This window comes from Mustela putorius, unplaced genomic scaffold (genome assembly GCF_011764305.1).
Source record: "Mustela putorius furo isolate JIRA1106 unplaced genomic scaffold, ASM1176430v1.1 tig00000145_pilon_pilon_pilon, whole genome shotgun sequence".
Classification (NCBI taxonomy): Eukaryota; Metazoa; Chordata; class Mammalia; order Carnivora; family Mustelidae; genus Mustela; species Mustela putorius.
In genome coordinates this window covers 36,983,183-37,002,012 of record NW_025421294.1, presented here as the reverse complement: position 1 = coordinate 37,002,012, position 18,830 = coordinate 36,983,183, and the positions used below count along the sequence as shown (strand labels likewise).

Here is an 18,830-nt window from a genome sequence, read left to right as displayed (position 1 = left end):
CGGAGCAGAGAGCCCCATGTGGGGCTCGATCCCTGGGATCATGACCTGAAGGCAGAGGCTTTAACCCACTGAGCCACCCAGGTGCCCCTGTATTGTTAATTGTTGAAACTGGGGAATGGGGTTTGTTATAGGATTCCCCAGTTTGTATGTGTTTGAATTTTTCCGTAATAAGATGTTAGGAGGGAGGGAAGGAGGCTGCCAGCGCAAAATGTACTTGGGCCTCCCTGGATCAGGTCGGAGTCAGCAGCCCCCTGGAGGGGCCCACAGACAAGCAATCCACGTGGGTGGAATTAGGTGCGGTATCCCTAGTGGGCATTTGGCAAATTGTGTCAAAGGCCTTAAAAATGCTCATTGCCTTTGAGTCATCCTTTCTACTCATAGGAGAGTAAGCTAAGGAAATAATTAAGAGAGTGTGCAAAGATTTAGGAAAATCATGTTCATTAGGTCATTGTTTATAGCAGTGAAAATGAAGAACAGCGTCAGTGTCTAGCCACGGGGGGTGAGTTGAGTCCATTTACGTGGCGGCGCTGTGGGATATGTGCAGATGGGTCAGAACTTCGTAGGCATTCAGGCAACTGACGTTTATTGAGCACCTACTGTGTGCCAGGCACCATACTAGGGGATATTGGAGCGACTAAAAGAAACGGAGTGGAGCTTACTGCTTTCTGTGTCTTAATGATATCTGTGGTGTTTAGTTCTTAGAAAAGGGTACAGTATGATGCCATTTTAGGAAAATATAAATATATGTATAAATATAAGCTTAGCAGTTTATACACAAAAATGTGAATCCATGGTTTTCTGTGGATGGTGGATTTGTGGGTGGTTTCTATTTTTTTTCTCTTTAGGATCATCTGTATTTGTACAAATTTTAACAGAACTATTGCAGGTGTGATTTTCATAAGGCTTTCACTCCTTTCGTTCTCTCAATTATTTAACCTAGAGCAATGGGCATTTGAGCACGGTATCTCAAGTATGATCTTTGGACTCTGGGTTTAAAATGCAGATTCTGAGTCCCACTCTGGAACCATTCAGCAGGGGTGAGACCCAGGTGTCTGCCTTTTAAATCCTGGGTGACTCCCCTGCTCCTGACCCCTGGGGCCCACTGCAGGTTCTTTGTGGACTTCTCCCTGAGGCCACAGGGCTTTACTGAGGTTTTTCAGAGGAGTCCGGTCTCAAGACAGTTCAGGAAGCAGCCTTTTCCTTACCTAGAGGCAGTATTAGCAGGAAGAGGCTGTGAGTGTCATCCACTTCCCCTAACCTCTTACAGCGAGCAAGTCCAAGGACTCAGAGCTGATTTAGCCCATAGATCAGGACTAGAACACAAAAGACTAAATTTCCGTGTGGTTTTAGCTCCATGATCCCTGAGCTGACATTCTAGAATGCAGTAACTGAGGGGGTCCTTGAGCTTCTCTTCGCATCCCAGAAGCATGAGCCAAGGGAATTTGTACCTGGCCTGGATGCTGTTGGGCAGCTTCGGGCCAGCGTTCTGTCAGCCTCCTGTTGGGCTCTGGTTACCTCGTGCTTATCAGAAGCTGATTCATCTGTTCTTCCATTCATGCCCCGGACCAGCCGTCCTTCCTTCCGTTCGTTCATTCCATAAGCACTTGCTACTTTCTCCTCTACGCCAGGCCCTCTGCAGGCTTCTGGGAAAAGAGATGAGTAGGGCTCGGTCCCTGCCCGCTGCAGTGTCACCCCTCCCACCCCATCCGCCGTAGAGCAGTGTGGGCAAGAATTACAGTGCAATATGACAGGGCCAGGTGGAGGGAAAACTGATCTCCCATTTAATTGAAAATGAGGAAAGAAATTTGAATCGTTTTTTTTAACAGAAATTTGAAAAGAAATTATGAACAGTTCTTCATAAATGTAGTTCCTCTGCTTCATGGGCTCTTTTTTCTTAAAAAAAATATATATTATATATATTAAAAAATATATATATATAAATATATATATATATATATATATTTTTTGTAAGTAAGCTAGGCACTCAACATGGGGCTTGAACTTTACAACCTTGAGATCAGGAGTTGCACGTTCTGACTGAGCCAATCACGCACCCCATCTCTCTTTTTAAAACTCAAACCCAGCTTGTTTCAAAAGCAACAATGTTCATACAGGACCAAGGGTGCACCATGAAATGTGATATTTACCAAAATCCTGCCTTCTTCGCCAGAGGATACAACTGCTAATAGTTTCTTGGGTATCTTTCCAGGAAATTCTGTATATTCATGCGTCTAGAGAGAGTGAGTCTTCCCTGCTCCCAGGACATGTAAACATGTTATTCATTCCGTTTGTAACTTGGTTCTTTTCCCTTAACAATACCTCTTGGACAGCGGCTTGTCGCGGTACCCATTCTTTAACGTTTGCTCTATTGCTGGACATTGGGGTCATTTCCAGAATTTTAATATCCTGTACAGTGGATGAATAAAGATCCTGATAGACGGAGTCTCTCAATTCCTGGTATCCAAAGAGAGAAAATGAAGAGGGGTTGTTTGGGGATGAAAATTTGGAAACGGCACCCCCAACAATGCTGAACAGATTTAGGGTTGAAATGACAATAGAATTGCCAGCCGGGCAGTGCCTGTCCCCCTGCTTCATCCCGCTGTGTCCTTCCTACAGCTCTCGCATCCCATGACTACATCTTGAAGATCGTGCCCACAGTTTACGAGGACAAGAGTGGCAAGCAACGGTACTCTTACCAGTACACAGTGGCCAACAAGGTAGGTCGTCCTTGGGTCCAGCTGTGTGCAATTGCGCCCTCTGCTGGTCCTAAGCAGAAGTGACCTGTATCTGAGCAAAATTCCCACCAGTTCCCTTTCCAGGAGCCTTTCCCAGGGTGCTGCTTGGGCCAGGCTCTGTCCTGGCTAGAGATGAGAGGCCAGTGTCAGAGTTAAGGGGAGGAAATCTAACCAGGAGATGGGGTGTGATCTGTTGAGAAAGAGCCTTGCAACTGGCCACAGTCCTTCAGACTCAGGACCCTGATTGGTCAACACACAACAGACCTTCTGGCTCCCGGGGCGCAAGCCCGTTATCCAGAATCACCAGATGGCCATTGCCTAACAGGAATGTCCTAGGACCCCAAAACTCAAAGTAATGGAGAAGCGGGTAGGCGTTGATGGGAAGCAGAGGACGATGAGTGCCCGCTGAACGGGATGACTAAGAGTTGTTTCAAGCTGAGACAACCTCTAGCTTCCTGGGACATGACCCTGCCAATGGACAGGCATGCTTGCAACATGTTAGTTGAGGCACCCCCAGTGGATCCCTTGATCATCAGGACTGTCCTTTTCCTCCTCTTCTAGGGCTGCCCAAACCCCTTATAGCCAGTATGTTGTTTAGCACAATTAAAAATAATAATGGAGTGATAGCTACCATTTACTGAGCAGTTACTATGGGCTGGCTACTCCGCTAAGCTCTCTAACTCTACCGTCTTTTTCAGTCATGACAGCTCTGACTGGGACCGTCCTAGTCCCCATTTTACAGATTTGGGGACAATGACACTGTCTTGACCCTGAGAGGTGGTCATAGAGCTGCAAAGTGACCTAGTGAGGGTTAGAACTGGGTTCTCCTCTGCCTCCAGAGCCTGGCCTCTTGCTCCCATCACCCACTCAGCCTGAACAGAGTCAGTCAAATCTGTTGGGCTGAGAGCTCCTCTCTCTCGGGTAGCTTGAAGTCCTTCTGCCTGGCTCGGCCTCTGCTGACTGATGCTCTGGTGTAACTTTCCAAAGGGAGTTCTGTTTCTTTCACTCACTATCTCCTGAAGGGCATCTCATTGTAACTGTCAGGTGCTGACGGCATCTAAGGGCTGGGATATGGATGCGGTCTGAGCAGAAAGGGTGGGGCCGGAGCAGACTGCTGGTGCAGACCCGGCTCAGTCACTTGCTAGCTGTGTAGCTCGGGACAAGTCTCATAACCACTCTGTGCCTCTGTTTACTCATTTGTAAAAGGGATGGTACCCACCCCGTAAGATCGCTATCCAGGGGGGCAATGTTTTGGAAAACTGCTTTGTCCACAAAGGAGGCTTTGGGTAAATGGGACTTACTACTGCTATTTCTCATTATCTTCTATCCCTCCGCTCTGGGCTTTGACCCAGACAGTCACCCTGCCTCATCAGCTCCCCCCGGAGAAAGCTGATCCTGTTTTGCCCAAGGCTCCTTCCCCTGAGGCTTTGGCAAAGACCCAGCAGCCAGAACGGCTTGCTCAGCTCTCTCTATGGCCTTGGCCCCAGCCTGCCCTGGAGAAGAGTGGGCCAGGCCTGTCAGAGCCAGCGGTGGTCCATCAGGGTGGGAAGGTCTTGGGTCATCCCTGGGGAAGCCTCAGAGCACGGGCCCTAACATTTGGGATGGCGGGGGCACGCCTATGGTTTAGTCTGATCTACAGTTATTGTGGCTGAATGAGAATAGCCCAGAGGTTTCCAGCAAATGCCCAGACCAAAGAGGACACACATTAATGCAGCTCGTTAAGCACCCTTTCATCTCACCCAGCCAAGGGCCATCTCAGGAAGCCTGGGGGTAGGGTCCTTCTGTCTTTCCAGTTCTGGGTGTTCCTTCTTTGAAGAGGCCCTCTCCCCACATGGCCTCATACTCATCTCTCTTACACACACCCCCCCCCCCACACACACACACTTCAGGGTGATGTCCACCCTTCAGGTGTGTGGTGTAGAATGCCCCCTCCTCATAAGCCTTCCAGCTGGCCTGGGGAGAGTTGGTCATTCGTTGCCATCCCCCCCAGCACCCCAGGCTTCTGGGGCATGGACAGTGTGGCAGTATTGTGGATGGTCTTCTACATCTGCTTCCTTCCCCGGACTGTGACCCGCCCCCCCACTCTGGGGATAGGACAGAGCTTCCTCCCCTTGGGGTCCCCAGTAGCCAGCACCCACGAGAGGTGCTTAGCCCACAGTAAATGAGTAAGTGAATGGATTTTGCATGGCCAGGAGTTAGAGGGGGAAATGCGCTTTTACTCCAGAGGATCTCAGATCACACCTGTCCTTTTCACCTCTCTGCTCTCAGATTCTGGTGCTGCCTCCAGGTCATATGGTCAGTGTTCAACCACCCAAAGGATTGGTAATGTCCCTGGAAAAGCTGCCCATCCAGATGCCTATAGCAGAGCCTCCAGGGGAAGGGGTGAAAGGCATGGTGTTGGGGGGCGGGTCCAGCTCCAGGAAAGAGAGAGAAGGCTCCCTCCTGGGGTCTCCAAAGGACCCTCTGCAGTCCATCTCCCACCCACCAGGAACCGTGGTTTGTATGTCTGGTTCTCATGTCCCCCTTTTCCCCTCCTCCACCCCAGGAGTACGTAGCCTACAGCCACACAGGACGGATCATCCCTGCCATCTGGTTCCGCTATGACCTTAGCCCCATCACGGTCAAGTACACGGAGAGAAGGCAACCTCTGTACAGGTTCATCACCACGGTAAGTCGGTGGGGCCCCTGCCCTGCACCCCTTCTCCTTGCACCCCTCCTGGTTCTTGGAGGAAGGGGAGGCAGTCCACAGGGTTAGGAGCACAGGCTGTACACAGAAGGTTATGATCCCTAGGATGTGGAGAAATGTTATCAGAATCATGTCAATAACAATGGCGTGTCATCAAGAAAATATTTTCCAAAGGGGAATGTCACTAGATGAATTTGATTTGTTAGGTAGATGTTTATATAGCTCATTAGGTTTAGCAGGGTTTATCCTTTTTTGTGGAAATTTTACAGTGAAGATTTAACTCATTTTTTTCCCCTATGTCTATTTTCCGACTGTAGCTGCTAGTACTGTCAGGTTTCTCCTTTCTCTCCTGCCTGCTTGTTCTCTTTTCTTTTTTTCTTTGATTTTTTTATTTTTCTTTTTCCTTTTTTTTTTTTTTTTTCTTTTTGGCATTGTCTCCATCAAGTCTGATTTTCTATGGGACAGCTTCAAGCTGATGTCATTTTTCTTTGATGCTGAGTGTTTCTATCAAGGATGTTATTTCCTGGCGTTCCATTAAAAATGTCCTTGGGGGCAGAACAGCGGGCTCATGGCACCCTGCTTCAGCCAAGAGGCCCAGAGATGTTTTGTAAGCCAGAGTCAGCCGAGGTGGAAGAGATGGGGAGATTATCTCTACCTCACAGATTTGGAAACTGAGGCCTAAAGGCCCTTATGCTTTTTACCTCTTCATAGTCTTAATAATGATTCAAGATCAGGGGTCTACTCCTGGATCTCTCATTCCTGGCTCTCACTAGATTTGTATTAGTCACAGCTCTGTTACAGTAAAGACAGAACCCCACATCCAGTTGGCTTGATGTATTTAAGCTTCAGGCATGGCTAGATCCAGGCATAAATGTTGTCCAGAATAGACCTTTTTTTTTTTTTTGTAGTCTTGTTTTCCACTAAACTGGCTTCATTTTCAAATAGAATTTACTAACAGAAAGTGTCTCTTCCTCAGTAATTTGACCTGAGTCCTGGATGAGGATGAGATAGTACTGTCATTGGCTTCATGCAGCTCCCCTTACAACCTTGTGGCCCAGAGAATGAAAGGAGTACCCCCAGCAGGCCAGCCCCAGTTCGATCATGAGGACAAAGATTGTGAGGGGATGGGCCTCCCTAAGGGAAAAATCAGGGGTCAGTTTTTAAGAAAGAGAGGGCTGGATATTAAGAGGCAAAAAGTTCAGATGTCTGCAATGTCTCCATCTTATGATCCACTATGTACCAGTAACTGGCCCTCAACTCCCTGTCTCCTAGGCCTCATGGGACTCAAAGGACATTATCAAAGGGAAACTCTTTGCCAAAAGAACGCCATGTGGGTGCAAAGGGTGTCAGAACCCTAGTACTGATTTGAGCCTCACAACAGACTTAGGCTGCTCTCTGACTCCAAATTGGAAACTTCCAGTCAACAGAGGACACCTACCATAAAGCTAAGACACGTGACACAGATTGGGAAAATGTACTTGTCCCACATACAAGAAAGGAATAATCTTTAGAATTTATATGGGGACAATTCCGACAAGCCCGTAAGGAAAAGTTAAGCGACCAAAAAGAAAGATGGGTGAGAACTTGATCATTCATTCACAGAACAGACCATCCTGGCCATGAAAAGATGCCAGAGTTCCCTAGATCTTAGAGGAATTTGATTCAAAATGCAAGACCCGGGGCACCTGGGTGGCTCAGTTGGTTAAGCAACTGCCTTCAGCTCGAGTGATAATCCCAGAGTCCTGGGATTGAGTCCTGCGTCGGACTCCCAGCTTCATGGAGAGTCTGCTTCTCCCTCTGACCTTCTCCCTTCTCATGCTCTTTCTCACTCTCTCTCTCTCAAATAAATAAATAAAATCTTCAAAATGCAAGACCCAATTTGGCCCTACCAGACTGGCAGAAATGACAGGGCCACCACAATGGAGATCGGGAGGACACAGCAAGGGGACTGCACCCACTGTCTGGGATGCAGGTAGACTGGGTCAGCCTCTGGGGCAGGAGATGTACAAACCCCTTGACCCAAAAGCTGGGGAACTTATGAGCAAGTAATTTTACCCAAGGCCCTACAGGGTACTACCTGAAATGTTTTGGGGTTTTCTGCTTGTTTGTTTGTTTACCCCATGCTCCTACTGCACACCCAGAGTAAGAAGCTAAGACACAAGTAGGTGTGTTTGTGCATGTGTGGTCTGCTTCTCAGAGGCCTTGTGGTCTGTGGCATTGGCACCAGCAGAGGAACCCCTTTGCCTGGTGTCTCACCGTGGGGTTGAGAAGGATCTTCATGTCCCTTTCTTATTTGCACCTATTTGCCACATAGTTGAGGCTCTGAGTGCGAAAACCCCTGGCAAGTGGCTGAGAAATGAAGCAACTTCATTTATTTGCTGAACTTCTGCGAGAATTTACCACAGGCCAGGCCCTGTGCTGGGCACCAGAGATAGCCGAACTTGACTTTCTTTCCGTCCTTCAACCACTCCCGGCTGCTGGGGAAGAGGTTTGAACACACAGAGAACTGAAGTCCCATCCAGCAGGGGCTCCCTTGGGGCTGCACACTGGGCACTGTGGTAGCGATGACTCCCTTTGGTTTGGCAGAATTGGAGAAAGGAAACCCAGAGATGGGTCTTGAAGGATGTAGAGATGTTTTCTAGACCAATGAGTGAAGCAGAGGGGGTCTTAGCACAGGGAATACTATGTGCAGAGGTGCCCAGTAACATATTTTGTGAAGGCCACAGGGCCTCTTTTGATGGCGGTGGACTTCTGAGAGCCAGAGGTCCCGAGAAGTCATAGGGGAAGAGCCTGTCCTTTGTAACCCAGAGGCCAGATGGCTCCATGACTCCATTTCCTTCTCCTCTTGCCACTGGCCATCGGCCGTGCCTCCATCTCTGCCCCATCCACCTTCATTCAAGCAGGGGCCATGCTGAGGGCACCTCCCGATGTCATGAGCCTGGTGGTTTTTCCGGAGGCCCTGCACCACCATCACGGTTGCCGTGGCAACCATGGGGGTCAGCCTCAAGTGAGCCAGCCGGCTGTCCCTGGCAGATGGCGTCATTGTGGAGCTTCAAAGACTCTTGTCACGAGGCGGCAGATGTGGGGGTGATGCTCACGTGCAGACACACACACACACACACACACACACACACAAAGAGCCCCGGGAGCCCTGGCAGGGCGGGGCAGGGCCGGGGTGGAAGTGGAGGCACCTGCTGTGACTTCTCTTTCTCTCTTTTTAAAATCAAACACTTGTGTGCAAAGCCCCCAAGCCCCAAATGGGGGCCTCTGCAAATAGCTCCTCACGGGGGCTGCTTAAGAGAGGGCTTAGGCCAGAGGCCAGGATGTCGTCATGTGGCGGCTGCAGGGCGGCGGGGGGGCGGGGGCAGCTGTGGGTGGGCTGGAATGAGGTGGGGTGCCTTTCAACAGGGTGTGCGTGTGGAGGGGAGAGGCGGGTGGGGCCTCCCTGACGCATCTGTACCTATCAAGTCCCTGGATCATTCGAGGTTGCCCCCCTAGGGTCTCCTGATCTGCACAGGACCAGGACATTCTAGGTCTGAACAGAGGAGGTTCCCTTCTCCTGGAAGTCTCCCACCAGGCTGTACAGGGCTTCTCTCTCTGGGCACCCGGGGCGTGTTGCTCAGACTTCCGTTCTGTGCTATTCCAGAAAATTCCATCACTAAAGGAATAAACAGATGGTGTTTAACAACATGCAAGTGATCCCCTTCAAAGTGCCCTCCCACACACACACACACATTTGTCCCCTGCCCCTGCCACTTGCCCAAGCCCCCCTTTTGGGATTGCCTTCAAGTGGCTTGTGGTGACAGATTGGATGACTTCAGAAGTGTCACATCACTCTCCTCGTGTGTTTTATTCTATGAGGGAGGAACAACCAGAAGTCAAAAAGTACCACACTGGGCCAGTTTGGCCATGTTTTTTCCGCCCCCCCCACCCCCAAAAGTATCAGCTGGGAATGGCATGCTCCCATTGAGCAGCAGGGATAGCTGAATTTGAAATATTCCCTGCCCACCAGGTGTTCCTTGACAGTGAAATAATGCCCCGAACTTTAGATTGCACTTTATAACTGCTAGGCCTGATTATGAAGAGCTCCAGGTCTGATGCCCCTGTGTGTCCTCAGCATCCAGCATGGGGCCTAGCCTGGAGGTAGAAATATAGAAGAGACAGCTACTTGAAGAAGTGATCGTATAGCTACACTTACTAAGCATCTACTATGTACTGAGTAATCTTAAAATTATCTCCTTTAACTTTCCCAGGAATCCTCCAAGGTAGATGGTATCAGTCCTGTTTTATGTATGAATTCACTGAGGCCCAGAGAGGTAAAGAAACTCATCCAAGGTCACACAGCTGGTAAATGGTGAGGCTGGGACTTAACCCCAGAACCTGCTTCTGTCACATCCCCCAACCCACCACCACCACATAGCTTGGGAGCCTCCATCCTCCAAAACAAAGGCCGTTGAAGGTGTCCCAGCAACAGAGTCCCAAGAAACCATGGAGTCCTTGGTAGGACACCAGGATGATTTGATACAGTGACCCCCTGCTGGGAATCAGGAGGACATGTAACAGCAGGAAACAAGGCAACATTGTGAGCATAAACTGTGAGCATTGTGAGCATTTTATCAAGTCACCATCACACACATACCGTAAGAAAACAAAACACCACCACAACAAACTAGCCCACATCATCTGTCCATCTAAGACCAGGTTGGCAGGTCATTGCAAATTTTCCTGCCCAGATCTGATTACCGTTCACTCATCTATTTAGGTACCTGCAAGGATTGGCCATAGACAAAAGGCATCAGGTACTCGGGTGGGAAGAGGGGTATGGGGGGGACAGTAAAAACAATTGAGAAGAGACAAACGTAAAAATGGGGGAGGTTTTGCCCAGTAAGACTGTGTGAGTAGAGAAGAGACCAGCTTTGTAGCCGGACCCTAATCTCTCCCACTCAGACTTCCCTTGGTGTGTCTCTCTTACCTGGACCATGAGCTCCAGGAAGATGGGGAGGGCCTTGGTCATCTCTGGTCTCCAGACCAGGGGCAGAGCAGGTAGATGATAAGTGGGCATCAGATACTGAGCAGAAGGATAGAGGGGTGTGTACCTTGGCCCACCCCCATTCCACAATAGTTTCTGTTACGTGAGTGGCAACATGAAGCCCACATTAGCAGCTCAGTTGCTCAGGGTTGGAATGTGTAAAAAACTTCGGTTCCAGTCTTTCCAGACGTTTGAACAGAGCTAGATCTTCTAGAAGGTCATGTGCCAGGGACAGATCGCTCCTGCTGGGTCAGCACACAGATCTCTCTGTTGTAATTGAAGTTCCCGGTGCTTGCTTTTCAAAGACAGATTCTGAGACATGGAAGGAGTATGGGAATGGAGCGAGGTCCTTTTTACAAACTATACGTACTTTTACAGCCACACGGCTTCTTACTTCTTAAACTTTGTTCATGGGGTCCTCTTACTTCAGGACGTTTGCTATGTAAAACCCAACAGAATTGAGAAAGTAAATACAAAGAAGCCATCTGTACATGGAGATAGGAACTAAAGGGAGCCTTCGGGTTGGGGGAGAAGCTGGTGGGGGGGGCTAACAGAAAAAAGCAGGCCCTTTGCAGCTTTCCAGACCTGGATTCTCCTCACCCTCTCCTATTTGGTAGCTGTGTGACCTTGAACAAGCCTGCCCCCCTCTGAGCCTCTGCTTCCCCATCTGAGAAATGGGGGTTGCTCCATTTCCTTAGTACTTGCACAGATGGAATGAGAAGGCAAAAGAAAGTGCCAGTTCAGGCCTGACACGTAGAAGGGGCTCAACTGGGGTGGGTTTGGGGGAGGGGAGTGGATGTCTTGAAGCTGCAGCCCTTGAAGGAGTGGTGGGAAGAGGACTCAGTTCTCCCACCAGGCTCCTGTCCCAGACGGTGGGAGTGGGGGGGACTGGCACCACGCCCTCTCCTCCCCCACCTTTCCAGGGCCCAGTCATCATCAGCTTCCCTTCCACAACAGCCCCCACCCCTCTGAAGCCACAGCCTCGGTGTTCTCATCCGCGGCTCCAGTCTGTCTGCCGCCACCGGCATCTGATGGGACTCCGGATTCATTATTTATTTCCTCAGCTTGTGCCTTTTCCATAAGCTTTTCAAGCATTGCTGCCTGGATTAAGGACGGTAAATGAATAGTTCCCAGGCACTTGTGGTACAGCAGGTAGCCATAGAAGAGGTCATCTTGGCCCTCACGGGGGGGGGGGGGCCCATTTTACAGGTCATGGTGGCAGGGCTGGGATCTGACCACAGGAATGTTTCCTCTGGAGCCCACAGTTTCCACCCCCACCCCCATGTTGGGGGCGTGGGGTTGTGTGTCATGCTTCTCCACTGCCCGATGTGGAAAAGTAAATGGGGGGAGGGGTGATGGACTGGGAAAGCATTCATGTTGGTGGAACAACAGAGGGATTCAGCTCTCCAGCCACTGCGGGTGGAACACGTCCTTTCCGTATTATAAGGAATTAAGAACCATAATTAAAATGTAAGGGAAACACACACATAGACACACACACACACACACACACACGCACCTTCTTTGCAAGGTAGACAAGCTGACTTCATTCTAGCCAGAGTAGGAGGTTGGGAAGCTGGTAGAACCACAGGAAGTCTCTGCCAAAGAACAAAGGGGCATTATTGATGACTTCTGATGAAAGCAAAGTAACGCGCTCCTCCCAGACTCACCGGGGCCTGGATATCGAATTGTCCTTGCTTCCATTTCCGGAGCTAGGGCTGCTGGCTAGAGTAGGGTTACGCGTGCTGGCTGTGGCAGCCCTTCCTGACTCGGTGGCCCTGCTCCTTCACTGCCCTCCCCTGAGGTTGTCCCCCTGCTTCAGGGCCTGGTCGGCATACAAAACCATGGCAGGGGTGAGGGAGCGAGGGAAGAGGCATTCACCATTGTGTGTGTGACTTGTTGTTCAATCTGACAGCAGTCCTGAGGGCTGAGAATTAGCCTTCCCATTTTTAAAAGTAAGGAAACGGAGGTATGGGGAAGTAAGGCTAACATAAGGGCCCATGAAAGGAGGGATCCCAGTCAGAAGATCCTTTATATCTGCCGTTGGAACTTCTGATATCTTCTTGGCGTTTGGGGATGAGGTAGAGTCTTGGGGAGATTGGAGAGCTCCCTGACTGGCGAAAGCATGGAAACAACCTCTGGCCTAGGTACTCTGCCCCCGAGAGATATGCTTCATCACAAACACTTCTTGGCACTTAGCTGAGGAAATATCCTGTTGAAGTCTCAGCTACCCCATCTGTAGAATGGGCCTTTGCAGGTGCTTGAGACCTGGGCCACTGCAAAGAATCTGTGTGTGGTGCCTGGGACACCTTTGCTGTCCTGTCTTTCTAGAAATCGGCTTGTTCTCAACTCAAAAGAGCCAAGTAGAAAAAGGAAAATTGAGACCCAGAGGCTGGCTCTGGGAACTAGGTGGTATTTGATCCATTGTTCTTCTTAGAATGGGTCTCAGATCTTCAGAACATCTCAGATCTTAGCGACAAGGTCAGAGCTTTCTGGTCAATGGCAAGATTAGACTAGGTATTCTTTACTGAGCACCTACTAAATGCTGGGAGCTCCAGAGGTATTTCCTGCAGTAGGACAGATGGCAGGGCTAGGGGTGTTTTCCCTGTGTCGTAGATGGGAAAAGCTGAGGCCTGGGAAGGCTCTCCCGAGCTAGAGTAGGTGAGGGATAGCCTCGACTCGGCTTCCCAAGGCTGAGAATTTTCTGCCACCACGGCAGACCCTCCAGCACTCACCTCATCCTCCCCATGCTCAGGGCCCCCTGCTCCAGTGAGAAGGTATACAATTGGCTTTGTCCTCACTTTTACTCATTTCTATTCATGTTGGCACATCCCTGCGGGTCAGCAAGGCGCAGGGCCGCCATCATGCCTCTCAGCAGCCCTTTCCTTAGATGTTGTTGAGATCTGCTCTACAGATGTGGTGAAGCCTGTTATCTTGCCCTCACCACCGTATAGCCTATGTCCAAAGACAGACACCCTAGCTGGTGCAACCTCGTGGCTTCAGGTATTTCTCTGTGTTCTAGACGTAGGAACTGTGGCCTTCTTGGGACCCAAGGCGGCCATGACGGGCAGTGCCTTGGACAGTCTGGATGTAGTCACCTCTTGGGGTCGGGGTTTGTGTGGTCCTCCCCCGCCATGTCAGAATCCAGGATTCCATGTCAACACTACAACTTGAGAGTACCCCGGGACCCCTCTCCTCATGACCATGGCCTCACCTCACACCCGTCACTGCCTGCGAATAGGAGCATGTCAGGAAGGCCTGAGCTGGCTAACGGCAGAACAAGGAAAGCAAGGGGCCATAGCAGCATCAAGCAGGTAGCTAGGTTTCTTTCAGCCTTTGAGGTGCCTCGCTCCACCCGGGAATGTACCAGAAATCCCCCTCCTCATCTGACTGGGGAGCAGCACCTTCAACAGACGTCAGATAATGGGAGTTGTGCTGCTGAGCTGGGCTATACTGGGAGATACGTATGAAGCTTCTGCGGGGCCTCGCCAGGCTCAGGCTAACACTCACTCCGGTGGGGTCAGTTGGTTGGTGGCTTGTGTGCACCAGAGCCCCAGCCTCCCTGCAGTGGTGCGTTTCTTGGGTACCTCAATGCGTGTGTCTTCTCCTCTGGCCCCTGGCTGGCCCAAGGGGAAGGAGGCTTCAGACCGGGCGCCAGGTGTCTGTGAATCATTGGCACCCTCGGGTTCCCAAGTGTGTGTGTGTGGTTATAGGGGGTGGAGTGTGCATGTCTACGTGTGTGGGGTTTTTTGTTGTTGTTTTTATTATTTGCTTCATTGCACTTAAGTCACCATTTCCTCTTCTCTGATCCAAGCTCTAAAAGCATTCTGCGGTGTAAAATCTCCTATCACCTGACCCACTCTACAGAAATAAACCAGCTGCCCTGCCGTCATCTTCCATGAAAAGTGCCCCTGCGTCATGCTCTGAGGCTGGCAGGGAGAGGCTGTGCCTGCTGAAAACACTTCATAATAATCCCCCCAGCGCCCCCCATCCTCTCTGCTCCCTGGGGGGCTGCTCCGGTTTCCTGGGCTGTTATTACTGGAGTGCCAGCTGCTCCACTGTAGCCCGTCCATGCAGACCCACTCCGTCTGTCATGGGCCTCACAGGCCTCTGCTTAACTCATCTCGTAGAAATATCATTTTAAAAATAAGCACGAGATCGATTGGCACTTCCCTCTCACTCCACAGTGTCTCCTGGCCTCCTCTGCTTGGCACCGGAGGGTCTGTGAAGGCATGGCCATCTCTCAGAGTCATCCAGGGGTCGAGTGTCCCTGGCTGGCCGGCCACCCCATGGCGCCCCCACGGCGGTCTCAGGAGCCCTCTGGGACTGATCCACTGGGCTTCCTCTGAGGCCTGTGGTCCTTGAAGTGCTCCTCAAATAGGGTAGGGGGGAAAGGGTGAGAGCCCTGGAGGCGGACAGATGTCACTCTGCCATGCACTTGCTGTGTGACCTTGGAAAAGTGATTTCCGTGTCTGGGCCCCCCAGATGCATGCTTGAGGCATGGCACATGGGGCGTGGGTCATGTGGTTCTTGTGGATTGCATCACATATGCGCTCAAGAGGGGGAATAAATTTAAAGTTGCCTTGTCAGCTTCTTTGATCTGCCATCGTCTCTACTTCGATTCTTTTATGGAACCAGAAAGCAACTGATAGATAGGCCAGAATATTTTGAGTGAAATGTAGCCTTACTTCGATGTGTCACAAGTGGAGCCCTGACAGCTTCACAGCAAAGTTAGTCATTTGGTTTGGTGAAGGAGCTTCATGCCTGAGAAGCGGCAGTGTGTCATGCTAAGAGTGCAGACTCCGGAGTTTTGAACTTTCAGTTTGACCACTAATTACTGTGGTATTGGACCAAACAATTCTATGTCCCTGGGCCTCAGTAGCCTTGGCTGTCACATACATAGAAGAGTAGGGCTTGCGAGGGTTGGCCTGGGGATTCAGGAGGGAGGTAGGAGGGATGAAGCCCTCCAGCCCTGCCTGGCACAGAGAAAGTGCTGTGTGAGCTGTTTTGTCATGCAGGAAGTCATAAGCTACAGACATGCCACAGGTGACATTCCTCGTCATCCCCCCTTCTCCAGCAGTTCTTCACTGGGGGGTGGTTTTCACCTCCAGGGGACATGTGACAGCGTCTGGAGACATTGGGGTTGTCACGACAAGAGGGAAAGGCTCTTCTTGGCATCTCCTGGGCGGAGGCATGAAGTATGCTCATCTAAGTACTTTGGCGCACAGGACAGCCCTCCTGTGGTCATGAATTTTCTGGTCCCCAAAGCAAATAGAGCCATAAGAAGGTCTGCCCTAACATGAGCTCTCTGGTAGCATGAGGCCCCCCATGCTCTGTAGCGCTTGCCTTGGTTGTAAGTTTGTATTTGTCGGTATGGTCATTTGGTTACTACCCAGCCCCCTGCTACAGTGCATGCTTGGGAGTGAGAGGTTTATTTCTCGCTCCAGTCCCTCCAAGCCGGTGCTGCCTCTTCAGCCCCTCCCAGATCTCTGTCACAGGCCTGGCCCTGTCAGATCTGGGTTCAAGTCCCAGGATTGCCACTTCCTGGCTGTGTGACCTTGGGCCAGTGCCACTGCCTTTCTGAACCTCCACTCCTTCGTCTGCAAGTGGGATTGTAAAAATCTGCTAAGTTTAGAGTGAACATTAAGACTACAGACTCCAGGGTGAAGACATAATGAGTTCAAGTCATAGCTCTGCTGCTTCCTGTGTGAACTTACCTAATGAAACCCCTGTTTCCTCATCTATGAAATGGGTCTAATAATCCCTTCCTCATTTGGGTTAATAAGGGATTTAAAGGAGCTGATAATAATTATTTTTATTATTAGTGAATTCACCCACCAGTAAGTGGGTTTTTGGTTTTTTTGTTTGTTTTTTGTTTGTTTGTTTGTTTGTTTGTTTTTGAGACCTGAGTATATTCTTGACCCCATTAGTTATGGGGCAGAGTGTCTGTACTTGTCAAGCTCATCATCTCGTGATCTGGGAGAGGGCTGGCCTGGCGCTCCATCCAGCTCTGACCTCTGAACTCCTCCCCCCCCTTTCAGATCTGTGCCATCATCGGTGGGACCTTCACTGTGGCTGGCATTCTGGACTCCTGTATCTTCACAGCCTCGGAGGCCTGGAAGAAGATCCAGCTGGGCAAGATGCATTGACGACCCACCCGGCCCCATGGCCAAGGACCCAGGGAGACCGCCAGCCCTGCTTCGGGCGCCCTGTCTCCTCCTGCCCTCTTATCTGGCCCAGGATCTGGCTGCATCCCAAAGTGGGGGTTGGAGGAGGTAGGGGGTGGCTCACGGTTTTGCAGCTACCTCTTTTCCCCATCTTTAATTTCAGGTGAATTATACTGCCTGAAGTTGTGGTGCCCCAGGGAGGTACCCTTCCTGGGAAGCCCCAAGACCAGAGTCAGGCAGGGTGGCTTCGGGGATATTGGGGACCACTCCCAGGAAATCTGCAGTCCCTTCCTTCTTAGGGGAACAGCCCAGAATCCATGTTGACCAGCTCTCGGCCAGGCTTTGACAATCTTGAAGCTCTCACCATTTGGATGCACCAATCCCTTCGTTTCTCCCCTGGGCAACCAGCCCAGAGATCAGGGCTCTCTGCTTTGGGTCACGCTGCCCAAAGGTGCCTGCACTCGGCACCTTCAAAAAAGGATGGTACTTCCCAGATGAGCCCCTGAGATGTGGCACCAGAGATAGAACCCTCTCTTTGGCTCTATCCCTTCTTGCCCATCCCAGAGCCCAGGCTCAAGTCCCTTACCCCCACCCATTTCTTTTTCTTCTGAGAAGCAGATGCCCAGTTGTTGGGCAGCAGCGGTAGAGACTCGGATCTGCCCATTGGAAACTGGGCGGGTGGCGAGTCCCCCTTTCTCTTCCCCTTGTTTCTCTGCACCACCACCCCACCAATGTGCCTCAGCCCCTGTGCTGTGTGAAGAGCATCTCTTGGTGGAGGGGCTGGTTTTAACTGGGGAGTATCCTTTGAACACCAGACATGGTTCGTGCACTTATATCCAGACAGAAAGCATCCTTCTCTGTAGCCCTAAGATAATCATGTCTCACCATCTGCCACACGGTTGCCATCAACTGGTAAGGCTTTTGGTTGGGGGGAGCAAAGCAGATCAGTCCTTCTCCTGTCTTTGGATGGCTATCTTCCAGATTCCCGAGGGGTGCACAGTGTTTGGACTTCTTTGTAGTTCCCTTGTGGCCTGCTCGCCATTGAGTTCCCCCATCAGGGGCCACCCACCAACACAACATGTTTCTGGTCCCTAGGGCAGCTCCATGGTCTCCCTCACTTGCTCCTGAGCTGGGTTCCTCCCCTGCTGCTCACCCCCATCCTTCCCCTCTTTAGTCCTGAAAGGGAGCGGCCATGGTCCAGGCGTGAATTCCACCCAGGGAATTTTAGGTATGCCCTTGTGTCCCCGGGGAGAGAGCCGCCTGCCTCTTTTCCATTTATATCAAGATTGTTTGCATACTTTTGTAATTAAGGGGAGTGTCTGGTAGAAGTTTTTAAATTATCTATATGGATAGCTCAAGTCTCTGCCATTTGTGATTTTTGGCTCTGGATTGCAATTAGAAAAGTGTCCCAGTCTGCATACAAGTTGACTGATGTGAGTGTAAACTGCATTTGGTTGTCTCTGGTATCTGTGGCCACTTGGATGGATTTTATTTTATTTTTTTCTTTTCCATATTCTGTTCCCCAGTTATTGAAAGGAGTCTCTTCGGTGTGTGGATGCCTGCACCTGTAGAGGGGTGGGCAGGGTGGGGCAGGGAAATGTATGGCATGCACATGAGTTGAAATTCTACTTTTATGCTTTTTCAAAAAAAAAAAAACGAAAAACAAAAACAAACTCTTGAGGACATGGGGGATGTCAGTTTCCTATGGAAGAGACACCTCTGACCCGTTATTCTTATAAACAATCTCAAGGGGGGAAAATGGTTTAGTTCTCCCCCCCGCCTCCTTGGGCTCAAATAGATTAAAAGGCTGATTTTCAGAAGTATTGCTGCGTATTTCTTTCTACTTGATTGAGGCTGGCTGGCCTCGAGGCTGGGATCATAGTCAGAAGGGAATTTAATTTTAGAGGAGAAAATTTGAGAAATGTGGAAATGATCTGTGAGGATGATCAGAAAGTCAAGACCTCTTAGAGCCAGCCCTTCCTTTATTGAATCCCTACAGAATATGCCTGGATCTGCCAGCTTCTAGCTGTGTGGGCCCAGGCCAGGTCCTTGCCACTCAGTGCCCCTTTCTTTCTCAGGTGAAAATGGAGAGCATAATAAAACAGTCTCACAGGGCTGTTGTCAAAATCAAATCTATAATATGTGCAAGTAACTCCTACTGGCTCAGAACGAGTTCATATATGCAGAAAAGGGTTACGTGGCAAATCTTCAAA

The 18,830-nt window shown here is 50.3% G+C and overlaps 1 protein-coding gene across 1 annotated transcript in view; it reads left to right on the top strand.

Moving 5' to 3' along the window:
• The window catches only part of ERGIC1 (endoplasmic reticulum-golgi intermediate compartment 1), a 103,603-nt gene extending 85,163 nt beyond the window's left edge, over positions 1-18,440 (top strand). Inside the window, exons 8-10 of the mRNA XM_045075601.1 lie at positions 2,617-2,717; positions 5,281-5,403; positions 16,492-18,440. Coding sequence (XP_044931536.1) covers positions 2,617-2,717; positions 5,281-5,403; positions 16,492-16,599 — 332 coding nt within the window. The 3' untranslated portion in view covers positions 16,600-18,440. The remainder of the gene's footprint in view (positions 1-2,616; positions 2,718-5,280; positions 5,404-16,491) is intronic.
• The last annotated feature ends 390 nt before the right edge of the window (positions 18,441-18,830 follow it).